The following is a 17150-nucleotide window of genomic DNA, read 5'->3' on the forward strand; positions in this document are numbered from 1 at the left end:
ACTTCTTGGAATGTTAGACGACCCACAGCAGCGAATAAACAAAGTGATCCGAGCTTGACCCTTTTCCGATCGTTGTTTTTATCAACATCCCAAGGTTAATGGACTTCCTTTTAAAGTTGAACGTGTTTATAAGTCGGAAACCGATAGTTTAGAGATAACCTACATCATTATTTGAAGGATAAATCCTATGAGAAACGCGCTCACATAAATTTACTTATTAAAAGAACCATTGTCCATCTACCCAGCCTAAGATTTAGAAATGTTATCTTTCCTGTTCGGTGAGGCGGATCCACAATATTCATGGGACAGGGGGAATCAAAACTTTTCGAAGTTTTTTCACCAAAAATTGTGACAAACGAAATTGGCTCATCAAGGCAACTTAAGAAACGCAATTTTCAGACACGGGTTCCTCCACGCAGTGTTTGTGTCTGAAAATTGTGTGTGGTCTACCGCTGGTTTGACCGATAAATTGTTCCACTAAGTGGCACAACTTAGAGGTTGTCTCTTGAACTCCAGACTTCATAACAAGCTCCAACGTTTGGTTCGAAACGTTGTCAAAAGTTGAGAGAATTGCTGAGTTATGTGGATGGCATAGTAACGTTTTACCCTGAACCAATGAACTTATATTTACGCGCAAATAATTTAAGTAGGGAACAGTTTTAAGTTCCGGTTTTCCAAGTTAATCTAGTGGTAGTTTATTTTAGTAAAGGCATGATGTATACATTAAATTATTACTAGAGGTAGCAGTTAATCTGAAAAATACATGAATAATATCTGTCGAAATGTTCAGGAAATGAGAATAAACAACCGAATTATTGTGTTTGCTCTGTTTACAAGCGAACTGCAAACTGTTCCTCACGATGTTAATTGAAACCACTTGAAGTGGATGTCACAGTTACGAGTGATTTCCTTGTTCCAATCAAAGGAACAACTGGGGTGCATTTAAACGCTACATAACAACCGAAGCATTTTGTGTTTATTTACCTTACATTCAACCCGCTCTTTCTCTCTCTCTCTCTTTCTCAGCGAGAAATCTCGCATCATCTCGATTACCACGGTAACACTCGTTAGGTGGAGCAGCGCGAAGTTGGCAGATAACACGAGCGCACGTGCCTGCGAGTAGCAGGTGGATGCGCACAGAGAACAGCGTTTGGTTTTAAGGGAAAACTAGAGGAGGTGGAGTTGAAGTGATTGGTTCGAGGAACGGTCATTTGTTTGTTTGTCCGGTTCAACCCCCCGACGAATGTGTTGGCAGCGCCGCTTGTCTACGTTTAACACCACCCAGCGGCGGACGGAAAGGGAAAACTGTCTTTTCTTTCAATGTTGATTAGACGCATCCTCTGAGTTGTGCTATCTCTCGGCACATCTTCCTTGCTTTGCTATCGACCGGCGCCTAGCAACCACCTAGCCTTTAACAGACCAAAAAGCATCGTGTGTGTGTACTACGCTGCAAACAGCCTCTTCCCAACAGCCCAACTCGTGTCCGTTAACCTACATGTAATTTTGTCTGCTGCTGCTTCTGGCCACCGAAGGGTAGTGAACGTTCGGCAAGGGACTGCAATATGTGGACTGCCGCCCTCCTCATTGTAATCCTAGGGGGTGCTGGAGGGGTGGCGAACCTCATACGAACTGCAGATGACGTCACCGAAGAGTTTCGAAATCATTTCACAGACCATCAAGGTAAAGGTAAGGCACACATCTATTCCAAAATATGTGCTGCTTGTCTTGCTCAGTCTCTCCTTGTATGTCTGTCTACCTATCTGTAGTGAGACCAAGCTTATTTTGAAATCCTCTATTTTAACACTACTTGTGGCTCACTGTTTAAAATTGACTATTCGAACAACTGAAACAATTTATGCATTTATGATTACAGTTGTACCAAGAGGACAGTTGTACCAATTTATGATTACAGTTGTACCAAGAGGACAAAATGTTTCACTAGATCGTGGGCATTGATGAATTGATGTTGATCTTTGCGATGACACCACACAGTCGTGATAGTTTTTAAGGGTGTTTGCTTGTATTTATTTTTAGTTCAGCGTGTTCATTGATCTATTCAAATCCCGAGGGATTTGAATGGATCAATGTTGTCTTCGGTTCACGCATTATTTCTCATACGGATCCCTTTAAACTCCAAAATCTCTTCAGCGGTCCCACTCTTTTGGCAAATATAGTTTTACAGATTATCGAATTGCTGTAATTTTAACGTGGTCGAATGCGAAAAAAAAACTACGAATAAGATTCCAAATTCATTCCAATTTCGATCTAAATTTTTATCATCTGTTTCACACTAGTTTCGTTCCACCTTTCCATCCCGGTGTCACACTCTCTGGTCCCCATTTAAGTTGGTTCTTTCTGACTGCCTATTTTTTACGAAGTTTCTTTCATGGTCGATAGGCAGGGAGACCAACATCAAGGAGTCTGCCTTTGACAGTCCTGCTGTTTGCTCTCACGCCAAACATCTCTTCCTTTCCACGCTCAGATCTGTTGAAGACAGTTGTCGATTTTGGACTTTGATCCTCGTAATCCAATCCTGTCTCGTTCGCAGTAACATTTCTTTCGCTCACGCCTCCTTGATTTTTGTACCATCACCGAAGTGCCACAATACAATGGTGAGGCTCTTGAAGAAAACTATCTGCTGCCAGAACATCCTTTTATCCACGTCGTGTCAGTCTGCTTTTTCACAAATCATCTACGAACCCTATTCGAGCAAACAGTAAAACGTTCACCTTTTTTCTAATGGGTGATCACCAATTCTCTTGTTATTTATCGGTTATTCAATTGCTTGTTTACCTTCTAATTCATTACTTGTTGAATTGGCATACTAATTACATTTTAACATCCCCTTTGTAATATTTATGCAACCAATCTGATCATCGCTGCATTGGGTATTTGTTTTGTCTAGCGCGAAATATTTCACCTTACTAAACTAACAAAGAACTCTTGAGGATCTGAATCTCATTATTACTATAATCTTGGTTTGCTAGTTACTCTACAAGTAATAAAATTAAATCCCTTCTAAACATATCTTTCTCCACACAGATCACAAATAAACTGATGTGTGTGTAAGGCTAATAACACAAAAATCCAATGGATGAAATGTTTTCTAAGTGCAGGATTAGGAATTCCGTTATCTCATGTAGTACCGTCCTTGAGTATTCAATGATTAAGTCTCAGGTTGCCATAGAAGCATCCCTGAGAAAATTACATACAGATCAAACACACGGTTGGGCTTTCTCTTTGACCTTTTCAAGATACTGGCCTTACAATGACACGACTTGTCTTTCAAAGATTTCTGATTCGAAAGATCAGATCAGTATATTTAATTCGTCTCTTTTGATCAGCATAAAAATGAGAAAATAAACAGAGCTCCCATTATCTTTGGGAATTATGAATCCCCACTTTTTAACAGATAAAGAAACTTTACGTTTTAAGCGTATAAACCATCCAATCGCAAATGCTAGTTTCTATGAAAAGCAAAACCAATACAATTGTAATCAAGCATTATACAAAGACGTACTATGAATTCTTAACAGTATTTAAATATTAACTAATGCTGATGTTTAAAATAAAATCGCGCTAACCTTTCCTACGATGTTATGATTTATAATGCAGTTACGTTTCTAATTATCAGAAAAGGTAAACTAAAGGTAGACTAGCGAAATAAGAGCATAATTTAAATATTAATTCCTAAGGTTGTCTCTCCACCTTTCAAAGAACAACTAAAATATGATTTATCACTTTCAGAGTTGTAAAGAAGATTGAATACTTATTAACTATTCATCGTTAAACTTGCAAATCACTAACTAGATTTTGAACGAAGTCATTTTACGTGGAACATATCCACACACTGATTAATTACTTAAAAATACTTTATTTTGTACATCACACAGAACATAGCACTACGTCTAAGATGGTCTGTCCATTCCTTTTTTCGAAGTATATATTTGAAAAGATTTTTCACCAGATAAGTGCAGTTTTTCTTTCTGAATCACCGAAAATATAAAACTGGCTCCAAGAGTCAAATTAATATCTGCAATCGCAATTTTTTCGAATCGAAATGACCTCCTTTAACTTTCCATAACTCCATTCCTAAAGTGCACAACTTATTCAGAGAGATGTAAATTTAAAAAAATTGCTTTCCATCCACGAGTTTCTTCTTTAAGAAAAACTCATCTTTAAGATAGAATCCATGCGGGTAGGAATGGAAATGAAAGACACCAAATTGCTCTCCAAATAACCGAACGCTTCCGTGACACTTTTAACACCAGCCTTTTCGCTTCCGACTCATTCAGTGCACGCAATGTGGTCACTAAAGTACCATAAGAGTTTTGCCCTGGGTACAATAATGCGAGTAGCATCTGCAATTGTCGCACACTAATATATCAGCTCTTCAATCCCCTGTGGTGTCTAAATTTAAAAGTTTTTTTTTTTGTGTCACTGAAGAACTTCGCTGTATAGACAACAGCAGATCTATTTTTCTTCGTTTTTTTCACTAAATGATTAGTTGATTAATATGAGAAACAATTTTTATATTTCTTCACTTAAGTCCATGAGGCGTCCCAGATGAAAGTATTTTTAAGTTTCATCTGGAAATTTCATCTAGTTATTCAACCCATTCAGACGAACAGCATGAGAGAAAATTTAGAGATAATATAATGTGAATATTGAGCGAATAAGAGAATGTTGATAGATTTCAAGTGAATTGGTGAAAGTTTTTTGATCTCAATCAGATTCACTTGATATTTATTATTATAATTGTTTTCCAGAGTTCTTACACGTGCTGATCGATACCTCTATGGAGATGATAATTCATGGAGCAGTACAATGATATTAAGTGGTTGGTTACTAAAGGACAGGACTCTTGGGACCTACTGCGCAATTCCCAAAAAGTATTTTTAAATTATTGTAATTTTCTGTACACTGCAAGATTCTGAGGTCGTTTAGCCTGTTTTGCGGGATAAAAACCCAGCTTAGTTTGTCTCGGGCGAGAATTTTAAAAATTAAAACAGAAACTCTAGAAACCCTTAGAAATTCGACAGTTTTTCATCCAGCAAAAAAGGCAAATGAATAAAAAAAAAATACACGCATTTATAAACATAACACGCAGCCTCCTCATTTACTTAGTTTTTTTAGCTCCCCTACCCAAAAAAACCTGAGTATTATAATTCGACAATATATTAATACAAAATTACTTAGAAGGAATGATATTGAATGTAGTAGGACCGGCCACAGATGCAAGGAGAGGAAAATCTTCGTCGTATAAAAAAGAGAGGGAATTGATAGGCACCTTAGAGATAGTATCTTTGGTATAGGACAATTTTGCTTGTTATTCGAATGCCTCAGGGTTTTTTCCACATCCTGGAATCAGAGTGTGTACATTGAAATGTTAAATATTCTCAAAATACTACATAAATATTTTATATTTGTTGTAAAATGCATGCATATCTGTTATAAAAATATTGAAATAAATCGTAAAATTTCCTTATTTATAACGGATATTAGAATAAATCCTTCAAGGGAAGCTACAAATCTAGTGAAGCCGGCCCTTGCTATAAAAACGTTCGACGGGTTTGAATTTCTAACCCAAAAGAAATGCCCTCAAGGCAAAAAAGAAAACGAACCCACAATAGAATACAAAATATCTTGGGGAACCAAGTTCCTCCCAATATTTCCAAGTTTCGTTCGTTATTTTACCCTAAGTATCATCGTACCGCTTTCTACTACCGTGGGGAGGAGGGACAGGGGTGGGAGAGATCTCATCACTTATGAGGCGCCGAGTTCACAAGGGCATGCTTGAGAGGATGTCAAAAACGTCTGCTCTCAGAGGACACACTTGGAAAAGATTGTAACTTGATCTCAAGGCCGTTGCTCTGACTGCCTCTCTCACACAGCACTCGGTGACGATGCGAGGGTAAGACAGTTAAAGACCACCGCACTCAGCTCCGCGGTGCTGACATGAAATCCGAGATGTGTGAGCGTATCGTGCACATAATTGATACGTTGGTCACGTTTAGTGATATTTAACCCCTGCGGAGAGGTTGAAACAGTTCTAGCAGGTCTAATAGGAGCTGGCTGCGCTCCTGTCGCTAACCACTCCCGAGTTTGTTGGCTTGTAATGAAGTTGACATTTTCTATTTGATTTTGCGCGGTACTGCATTGTTGGAAGGTAACAATTACACATTTTAGCTCGTGTTTGAAGGCAACAATTACATCCTCTTATCGTCTGCTATCTAAATTAGTTCTCTCCATCTGCAAAGTGCCGCACGCAATTAGATATTTTAAAGCTAAAAAAGGAAAGCATTTGGCTTTGGCACTTTTAAATTGTGCAGAATGATTAATTTAGTCTTCCAAAAGATGATTAATTTATATTTTCATTGAAAATATCTTACTCGGAAATTAAGTACGTTTTTATAATTGGAATAAAAAGAACACTTTCAACACGTTGAATCACAAAAGACGAAATACAAACATCTGAAATTTTTTGTTTCGGAATAATTTTGCACGAATGTAGAATTCGAAACAAAAGACAATTTTTATTAAAACTTAAAATCTTTTTTTTTTTTATCGATTTTTGGTGTGTTGTACTTCGTCAGGTTTTTAGTTTAGGAGAAGTTGTAACGACAAGATGACCTGATAAAACATAACCAACCAGATTGAGAAAATGTCCCGATGAATGCACCCAAATAGTTTGTAAATAAATTTATCCAATAAAAACAATTTGGAAAATTTTATAATAAAATCGAAGTAATTTTAATTAAGAAATTAATCATTGCTATTTAATATCTAAATACTTCTTTTGTCGAAAATACTCGAGTTTTTACTACAAAGAAACTAAATCAAAACGTGCAACTGTCAAGCAGTAAAAAAAAATGAACAAACTTTCGTCATAAGAACTTTAAGTTTCGTGTAAAGTAAAAAGTGGAAAGGATATAAAAACGGATTGATCAGAAAAGGAATAAAAAAGACTCCACAAAATGATATGGTGTGTAAACCTTTGCCATGGAAAAGTTCCCTAATGAGATACGTCAACAACGTGAGGGCTTAGAAGAAGAGAACTGCGCAAACATCTGACGGAGAATTGATAAACGGACTGTTAATTGACAAAAATGGATTTGTGAAATCCGTCAGTGTACGATATGAAAAGAAACTCGGGAAGGCTTTCATTTTAAAAAAGTGTCAAAACTCGAGAGAAACTCCGAGAGTATCTGACAGATAAAAAACACTCCTAGAAGTGAAACAAACTGTAAAGTTTCCAAGTAAACTGACATGAAGTTGCCATAGCAACATTTTTAAAAATATTGCGAACAGAATGGGGGCAGTCTGCGATGCGTTCATTGTCAAACGCAACTACGGAAGGGAAAATTCTGGTTCTCGTAACTATCGTAAGTATATTGGCGAATGTAAATAAAAGGGCAAATCCAATTTTGCTGAGGACTTGAACCAGGAATAAAGGCATCACTCTCTCTCTCTGCTGTTTGAGATTCCATTAAGTATTTACGCTGCTTTTCAACTCCCAGCACCTTTATTGGCTTCTTCCGCCTGGAACTGTCCTTATTAGAGCCCTTACTACACCTTAAAGCTCGCAACACAAAGCAATGGCATTCTAATTTGCATATTAGTGTCCCACGGGTGCTCTAGAGCTCACTGGTAGGTTTTTTCTTACGCATCTCACGTCAGATCGAGACTGCCACAGAGAGTTTAACGATCCCAGACATGCACGTGCGACGGCAGACCCCTATTACATCGGAGGGTGAGGGGGGGCTGTTTTAACGTTAATTATGTTTAATAAATATCCGGTTACACTTTCTTGTAATCACTCTGTAGTGCGTAAGGGTACATTGGAGAGTACTAGTGGCCCGTATTAGCATCTTTATTACTTCAGAAATGAGAAATCAATAAAAATAACATTATGACGTCATCGTAGTGACGAGAGATGGTTTCTCTAATAGAGCTGTGACCCAAGCCATTCATCAGGCTACGTTCATCCAACATGCTGCTGCTGGTGTTTTTTTTTTTTTTTTCACACAACTTAAGTATTTAATGGAGGGTGATAATGTCCGGTGCCATTAATCTCTTTCCCTCCCCTTTCCTTTGCCTTACTTGCATCGAATCCTTAGTTACAAATTCATGAGCTAGCTGCGTTCTTGAAAGAGGTGAATGCAAATACAAAAAATTTGGTTGGTTTTGATCCTTTAGAATTCTTAATGCTGTTGGATGCATTTGCGTCATTGTATAACACCAGCGTAGACTCGAAAGAGAATCGTTGTACAACACCAGCATAGACAAAATAAAAATAAAAGAATTAAAGAAGGGAGAAAGAAAAAAAGTGGTAGGGAGTGGGCCTTTATTATATTCCAATGTGTTGAAACTTTGTTGCAAAGATTCTGAGATTTTTAAATGGCAAAACTTCAACTGATTTCAATAGAGAAAACTATTATCGAATTTTTCAACTTCTTGTGCAAGTTTCGACTAGTTTATTCCGAGTGGTTATGAGCGAGAGTGCAGCAGCGCACGCTCTTTGAGTAAACCGCGGTTCAAGTCCCTGACTGCTAAATATGGTCGATCGCGAACTCGCACTGGACCAGCGAGTCAGATTATGGTCCATTTCCCTCATCTTTAATTGTTGAGGAGGCTCGCATCCTGCAGTGGATTAATAATGGCTGCTGCTGCTTTTATTCCTGTCGCTGAGAAGAGAAAGCATCGCAGTTTGTGACTAACATCATCTTGGTCACAAACAGCCAGTCCTCAGTTTTTCCCGATTATTTGCCATCTTCAAGCAGTGATAACACATTTTCCACTACCTTTATTACTACAGATGCCATTCGAACAGCGGTGACAATACTGATTGCAAAAATTTCAGCAAAGACTTTCCAAAGTTTCAAGACACTGCCCCCTTCGTGGAATAAGACGATTAAGAAGATTAAGATTTAAGTGGTGAAGATTATAGATACGCTGATAAACACGTAATGCTGTTGCAACAAAAAAAATCTTTCCCAAGTTATGAAAGGTGTTTAAATGACCCTCAGCAACACCAACAACGGTGTATGGATGGTGGGAGGGAACTACTTTGAAGGAAACAAACGTTAGTAGTTCGTAAGTATCTTTTATTCTCTTTTTTATGCACATAGCCCCGGTACTTTTGAGGAGGTGGTTATAATAACACATTGGATGAAGAGGGGAAAAGAAATGGGGTGTGTAATCGTTGGTAAAAGATTTATCGACTACTGCTGGTTCAGATGTGCATCAACAGAGTTGGATCGTCGATCTGTGGTGCGTTCACTCTGTAGAGAACTGGGCGGGACCTCGCTCTCTGTCTAAGTGATAATGGAGTAACTGAGGGCACAAAGTAACTTTTCTCGTAGGCTTTTTAGACAATTTTTGGGAGAGGGGAGTTGTGTCTTCGTTTTCTTATTTCATGTGTATTTCAGAAATGTTTTATCTAGTGCCTATCTTTGACTTTTGCTCCCTTCTGAAAGACGAGATTTCAGATAGAAAAAAATTTAACAATTTAATCTGTTCTTATTTGATCTCATTTAATGGATCTAGATGAGCAGCTAGCAATATAAATAGATTCTCCAAGGCAGTCGCGAAGAAATGTAAGAAAAGATAACTGAAAAACGAATAATCAGTGCGAGTGAAGACGAAGCCAGAAATCGAAGATCGAACTGGACCAAAAAAAAAGAGCTAATGGATGTCCCTAACGATTTTAATAATGAAACTAGTAATGCCATCTTTCTCTAGGAGACAGAAAGAGCCAATAGTTTTCAGATAAGAGAAACACACGAAGGAAAGCCAATAAAAGGAATCAATAATACGAATGAGATTGTATCATTCGCATCCATCATTCGTCATCCCAATTGAATAGAACTGGCAAAGGCAGAATGCGCGTATACGAGAATTTTTCAGAACCGTTTTCGGTCGAAGCAGAAAGGTATAATTTATATTCACTCCTCCTCTCCACCTTTCTCGCAATCCGCCTGTTCTGATTATTTGAATCCCAACTTATATATGAATACTGATCTCATATCTACGGGATCACGCATAATTAAATCCCTATTTAAATACCACGTTATTGATGAAAATAAAGCGTCCATATTTTGGCTCAGAGCATTTATTTTCTTTTAATTTATGATCGTCAAATTTAAACTGAGCTAACTCACGAGATCTGATAATATATTTATTTATTTTGTAAATTTTGAGAAGCGAAAACATACACTGCTCGACAAAATTAACAGAACACGTAGAAAACGTGGTGTAACTTGTGCAGCTTACGATGAAGCAGGAAAAAAATTGATATTGTGGTGTACCATAGAATAACGATGAAATAAGGAGACAGCGATACTCTTTGGACAGGTATAAGGGACATTTATAGGGGTTATATAAGAATGACCAAAGAGGTCACATTATAGAAGTCGATACGAGATGCTCCAAAATATGGTCACATGACATCCTGACAGGCTGACAGCGGTGAATCATGCTTGATATAAGGATGTACATAAGATTCTGTGGCAACAAATCCCATTCTTCCACAGCGCAGACCTTAGCTCACCAAATGGCTGAAAAGTTGTCTATCAGCGTACATTGTGACGCCCAAGGGCGCCCACACATATTCGATCGGATTTAAGTCTGTGATTGTGCTAGCAATGGCAGCCGTTGGATATTTTTAGTTTCAAGATATTCGTCTACCACTTGAGTTCTACGTGCAGTAGTGTTGTCGTTCATGAAAAGAAAAGCTGTGCTAACCGCTCTCCTAAAAAAGTCACACATAGGATTCAAGAATCTGTTCTCGCTACCTCTGAGCGGTTTAGGAACTCTTATAAAAAAATGAAGAGGGGTACGGGCCGTTGATAATTATTCCGTCCCACAGGAGAACACCGTAAGTGTCCCTTTCTCTGATGTTGGAGGGATGGTACCCTACGCCTTCGAAGAAAAAAAGCCGTACTGAAAAGGACAGAGTGGAAAAAGGCAAGGCTAAGATTCAAAAAATAGGACTGTTTTATGTGACCGTGTAGACCATTTTCATTAATGCCGCGTCCCCTATTCTCAATGCCTGTGCCATAAATATTAGATTCAGTCTCCAAACAGAACATACGAGTCATATATACCGCCTCACATAAAGCAGTGTCACAAAAATTATTCGAAGAGTAGAAATCCGATGTCCGTATTAGACGTTCGTCTCTCCCACACAAACCTTAAATTAAAAAGCGTTTTTTAACTTATACTTAAGTGTATGAACATTTTAAGAGTGAGTCAGAGGCATTTCTTTGTTCAATGCTATATACAAATAATAATTTATTTATTAAAGTGTTTAAATGATTATTTCATCAATTCACATTTGATTCGCATGGGGCTGGGCTGAAGGCCTCACACTGTAGAACAACTAAGCGACTAACCAAAACAACTAAGGCTATGAAGCGCCAATAATTGCTTGGATTCTTTGATCTGTTTGCTGTTTTCTTGTGGAAAAACCCTAGTTTCTGGGAGACAAACCAACTAATCCAGCCACGTTGTAAAAAAAAAGCTCATAAAATTCCTTGCTATTCGGACTTGGGCCTTTTCCATCAGGTGTGGGAGAAAGGATGGTGGTTATAACCACAGTGCTACTCCCGAGGGCCTCTTCGACTATGCTATTATTCAAAGTATGTCAGTTTTGAATAGCCGACCATAAGTATAACCAAAGACAGATAGTATAAGATCTTATAAAGTGCTGCAGAATGTTAAGGCGCAATATAGAGCCAGATATGTTTGTTTTAATGTACAAAAATGCAGTTAAGACTGAACCATGAGTTACAAAGCAACTCCCAAATCCTTGCAAAGAGCAGAGAGAATATTTTTTGCAGCGCTACTTTTTCACCGACTGAAAACACAATCAAGAGGATTAAAGATATTTGAAACTGTTTAAGAAGTCCTGCTTCCTATGAGTATAAGTTAAAAGTTTTCAAAGAATTACGTTTAAAACGATTGTATATACTCGAACTGAAATCGTAAAAATTTCGAAGAATTTTCCCCAAATTGTGTAAAGCCGTGAAGTAATTTTAATGATATAATCTAGGTGGTCATTACTTGAAAATTACTTTCCTGCTATTCTTAGATAAATCTTATTCTTCATTTTTATTTCATTATGAAAAAAGAAAAAACTAGTATTATATTGGTACGATTCTACCCCAATGCCAACATTGATGGGTAAAACATTTCTTTGCAATAAACAAGCTCCAAATAAAAATTAAATATCCGCTCCCATAAAGGAGTGGCATCCTGGCCCCAATTCACGAGCACTACATTAACTCTGACTCTACTATTCCATAATTTTAAGCATTCCACTCGGTATCTGTTGGTGAATTATTCATGCCATTCTGCTCACCAGTTTTCTTTTAAAGCAATGTTCTCTCTCTCTCTCTAAACTCATGTTCCAACGTAACTTCAATTGCGAAATCAATTCTTCTTCGCAACATGACATGTCATAAAAAGCAAATGTAATCAAAACTCCGCGTGACCAAAATACCTGAAGCAGCTGCTTTTCCCCATTTATAAATGTCACCCTCAATTCACACATGCATGCATACGTACACATTGGACAACCGCTGGCGTGACTGAGTTTCATCGTTAACAATTCTCGCTTTGATTCTTTGGTATTTCTAGTTTATTGAAAAGAGTTGTGAAGTGTTTATTGAAAGCCCCCAAAGATGTTATGTCTCTCAGTACCTTACAATATATTCTATAGACACGCAAAAAAAAAAAAAAAAAAGATATCGATGTCATCTGATGGAAGAACAGAACCTGAACCAAGAAGAAGAAATCTGCCTCGATACTCGTTTTATTATTTTTTTTTCCCAATTGGAAAAACGAGACGCTGTGGTTATAGCCAATAAAAAGAATTTGGGTTTCTCCCGTTAGCAATTTTCTTTCCCATAGATTTAACTTATTTTCCGCGTGATCCAATGTCAGGCAGGTTTCATTGTCCACTCGATAGTTCAAAGGGTCATTGTGAACATTTCGCAGGTACCTGAGTTTCTGAGCTTTGTCGACGGTAGCAATTTTCCACCGCACAACGAAATATATCGAAGTACGCCAGCAACTATCCCCATTCCATTGAAAGCCGACTCGATATACTCTGGCTTTTTGAACTTCTGCGAGCAATCTGCTACGAGCATGAAGATAAAAATATTTAATGCCCACTTTAAGGTTTAGCAAGCTTCATTGGAGCTCGTAATAATAAAAGAATTACTGAGGTCCGGAACTTATTATCAGGAAAAAGATCCTGCAAATATATGGCCTATATAGTGTGCCAAAATACTAAAATGATTAATTAATGTTACTTATAAAATCAGACATTAAAACTGAAATAAATTAAAAGATTAAAATCAAATAAAAACACTAAAAACGAATAAACGTATAAATAAATCGGTTGTCCCAATAACCAAGATGGTCGGTTATTGGTTATTGGGACAATGGAAATATAAACAAAATTTCCTTAAGTAGGATTAGATGTTTCTCGTTCTTCGAGACGCCAAATATGATTAAAACATAAAATCTCATAGATTAGTTTTGTTTTCATAATTAAAATACCTCAGATTAAATCGTAAATGTCATAAAAACAAAACTATTAAATGGATATAAAGTTAGTCGCAAACATTTGCTCCAACTTTCTGTCTACCATTTAATTCTTCTATCCTTTTACCTTTCTATTCTATCGATCTATAATAATAAATATAAATCGTCTATTTAAATTTAAAATGGAAAAATAAATTGTGCCAAGCAATACTCCTGGTTTTAATGGAGTGAGATAATGTAAAAGATTTATAAACTGTCTGCCTATCCACTAAATTTCTTCTGTAGTAATCTAGGTCAAAGTGAACGGATGAAAAATACATTTTCGAGACTCACATAACAGACAGCGACCAATAAAAAATAAGCCATCGTTTTTTACTTTCGATCTGACATAGAATTATTTATTTTCTTACTGAGCTTGTTTCCAAATAAGATTTACCGATCTGTCCTTTCCATTCAGAAAAAAAAAAAGAGTGGAGGGAGAAGGGTGTCTAACTGTGTACAATAGCGCATGAGCACTATTGTACGCAGCAGTTCGAATTGGAGGAAAAATAAATAAAGAAGTGGTTTTAAGAGCGACACCTCTACTTCATGAACACAGATACCAAGGATACCTTGAGAAATCCCCCCACCTATTTCTTTTCTTATCAATATCTTCCGTGCCTTTTCACTGAGCCAGAAAACTACAGTGCACCTCCACTGCATTTTATCATAACGCGAAGAAAACGTATCCAAAAATTAAGCGTCAGCTCCCTCGCAGCCGTCAACTGTCAGAGTTAAGAAGAGCTTCAACGTAAAAAGCAAGAAAAATGGGCTTGGAGAGCTAAAGTCGAAGAAATGCGAAGTACAAAGTGACTTTATTCTCTTCTATAAATCTATCTATTTATAGAAATGTCAGAAGCGTACTACTTACGATCAGGTGCTGGCGGATACAGTCCCCCCCTTCTCCCCTGCCCTTCTCACGGCACCCCCCAATTCCTTTTAGCCACCCTCTACTACTGGACTTGGAAGTTTCGTGCATTGATGGTGGCGCCTCGCCTGGCAAACACTTATTTTCGAGTGAACTGGCGAAAACATTTATCACAAACAAAGTTGCTAATGGCTCCAGCGTAGGTTAACTCCATCTAGCAGAAACATTCTGCTCGTTTAATCTTTTTACACTTGGAGAACACTTAAATTAATTCCAGTTCCTCGAAAAACCTCTTTTAATTTATTTCCAGAGGACAAAGAACAAATTAGTGGTCATTATAGAAATAGCTTAAGTGGATTATTTCTCACGGAAAACTTATTTTTCCCTCGTTATGTGTGTGTCCGCGTTGTTGTACAACTGCAGCGAAAAAGGTGGCACATTTAGAAGTATGCGTCGGCCATTTGGAACAGCGTGAATTGGAAAGATCAAACACTAACAAAAGAACTGTATCTTTTCCTTAATTAAATAAGATTGAAAAAGACGATGCAGACAACGGATGGCGTGGTTGGTTGGTGATGTTGTTCGATAAATAAAACAAATTTTAGCGGGGATTAAAAAAAAAACAAGAAGGCGAGCACAAAGATAGTTTAATTTTCATTCAGCTCGAAGAGCCAGCCTGATGTGAACGGTTCTGGTGTTCGTGGAATTGTCAGCAGCAACAGCGGACATTGCTTGAGGAGACAAAGGATGCAAGGCGAGATAACTTAAAGAAAACTGTTTCCTTTTCCTTAAGACACTGTTTAAACATGTGCCAGGAAGTTTGGTTTCCGGCTATATTCCGGAATCGGAAACGATATTATTGTGGGTGGTGTTTTCCTGAGCTCTTGATACAAGTCTTTAATAACTATGTACTTTATTTAAAACGTATGCGATTAAATGAATAGCAATACTTCTTCACTACAAGAGCAGTGATTTTTTAATTTCAAGTGCCTAGTGCAACAGTAGGGCAATTCAACATGAGTCAACAATTCAACATGAAATTTAATCATAGCTACGTACAAATCCCAGGCTTTTACTCTAACCTGTATTATAATGTAATATAGCTGTTGTAGCTTGAGACTTTTGTCCTGAATATTTATTGATATTGAAATGACAGTAATAATATGAAACGCAATGAAATTCAATTCTGTAGCAGATACATAATGTGTCCTGCCTCTAGCATATTTAACGTGTTTTACATTTAAGAGTCATCGGCAGGCGTTAAAAACGTTTTAATTTTCAGATATTAATAAAATTCATGGATAATAATATAACAATGTTTTTATTTTATTAATAATAATTACATATCGGTTACTGAAAGTATTGGTCTGTGATGACTCAAGTAGGATATATAATTTTTACATTGAAGAGTTCACGACTAAATACACCATCATAGTTGTTCCATTACGTAGAGTATTTATCGAAAGATCTGATCACATGTTCAAGTTGAAGAATGTTTTCATAAATGTGCACAACTCTTTTCCAGCCTCAGATTGTAAAGAAAAAAAAAATTACATTCAATCTGAAAAGACTAGGTGACTTGAAACCAGATTTAACGCATTTCCCAGTTTCCGAAAGTTTTTTTGTATCTTAAAACCTTTTAATATTTCTGTTTCTAAATTCCTTAGCGTTCCAACGATATGCTATACGTCCCCATTATCCCGTTTATTAAGTGAGAAAATTTCCTTGATTACATGCTCATATTTTCCCCTGTCCTGGAAAAACTACTGAAATTTTCAAAGGTTTGAAAGTTTTTCCTCTAGTATAGAGCTAAGATGAAGCTCCGTGCAAAATTTTATTAAATACAAGTACGATTGCAACAATACAAGTTACAATAATTCGCTTCTGGCAGAAGCTGAAGATGACATCACTTCCGTAACGCTTTTCGCATGACGATATTTCGTTACAAAATTTTTGGAATGACGCCAGTAAAAACGTTTTAACGTCAAACGGTTTCAGCTCTTTCTTCCACCCCAGTTTATTAAAAAATATCATTACACTTGCGTGTATGTCTTCCTATCCCATGAATTATTGTGGTCACAAAATTGATCATCTCGTTTTGTTTAAAAAGTTTAAAATATTTGACCATTGGCGAATCAGATTTCATCTAGTGATGCTGGCCAGGATGATAACTGAAATAAATAAATAAAGCCCTCACTAACTCATCGAAATGAACTATTTTTTTTCCTGTTATTTTAAGATGGAGATATTCCTTTTTTTTTATTCTCTGTACCTATTTGATTGTCAAGTGGACCTCGCATTTATATCCAACTGAAACACACAAACGCTGCACCGAATACGAAACAACCTTCGCTGTACCTTCTGTCTTCGTTACAAGAAAAGAACAGATTATTCTTTAGATTAGCGTTCAATGGAAAAACAAAAAAAACTTTAGATGCATCTTTACGAATTCCAATAAGACACGGCCGATAATAGCATCGGGTGGTTCAATTCCCAAAATAATTCCAGCAAATGACTAAAGACAAAGGGGATATGGGAGTCTACACCCGTCCCTTTCTGTGTTTAGGCTCTCTCTATTCATATACTCAAACCCAAATAAATACATAAAATGTTTATATATGTAAATAAGCTCGGGGAGATATTTTGGATTGCCCGTTGATCGAGTATTACGACGGAGGTTAAATAAACA

The 17150-nt window shown here is 37.1% G+C and overlaps 1 protein-coding gene across 3 annotated transcripts in view; it reads left to right on the forward strand.

Moving 5' to 3' along the window:
- Positions 1-1102: 1102 nt before the first annotated feature.
- Positions 1103-17150, forward strand: part of LOC150080448 (kielin/chordin-like protein) — a 1054752-nt gene continuing 1038704 nt past the window's right edge. For 2 of the 3 annotated variants that reach the window (XR_016547392.1, XM_090381408.1), the window contains exon 1: positions 1103-1686. Coding sequence is in view for 2 of the 3 variants with exons in the window: in XM_090381408.1 (XP_090237534.1) it covers positions 1563-1686 (124 nt within the window). In the remaining variant the exon portion in view is untranslated. The remainder of the gene's footprint in view (positions 1687-17150) is intronic. The other variant, XM_090381409.1, reaches the window with a different exon arrangement.

Source organism: Mastigoproctus giganteus, chromosome 9 (genome assembly GCF_048544385.1).
Source record: "Mastigoproctus giganteus isolate SK-2022 chromosome 9, ASM4854438v1, whole genome shotgun sequence".
Taxonomy (NCBI): domain Eukaryota; kingdom Metazoa; phylum Arthropoda; class Arachnida; order Uropygi; family Thelyphonidae; genus Mastigoproctus; species Mastigoproctus giganteus.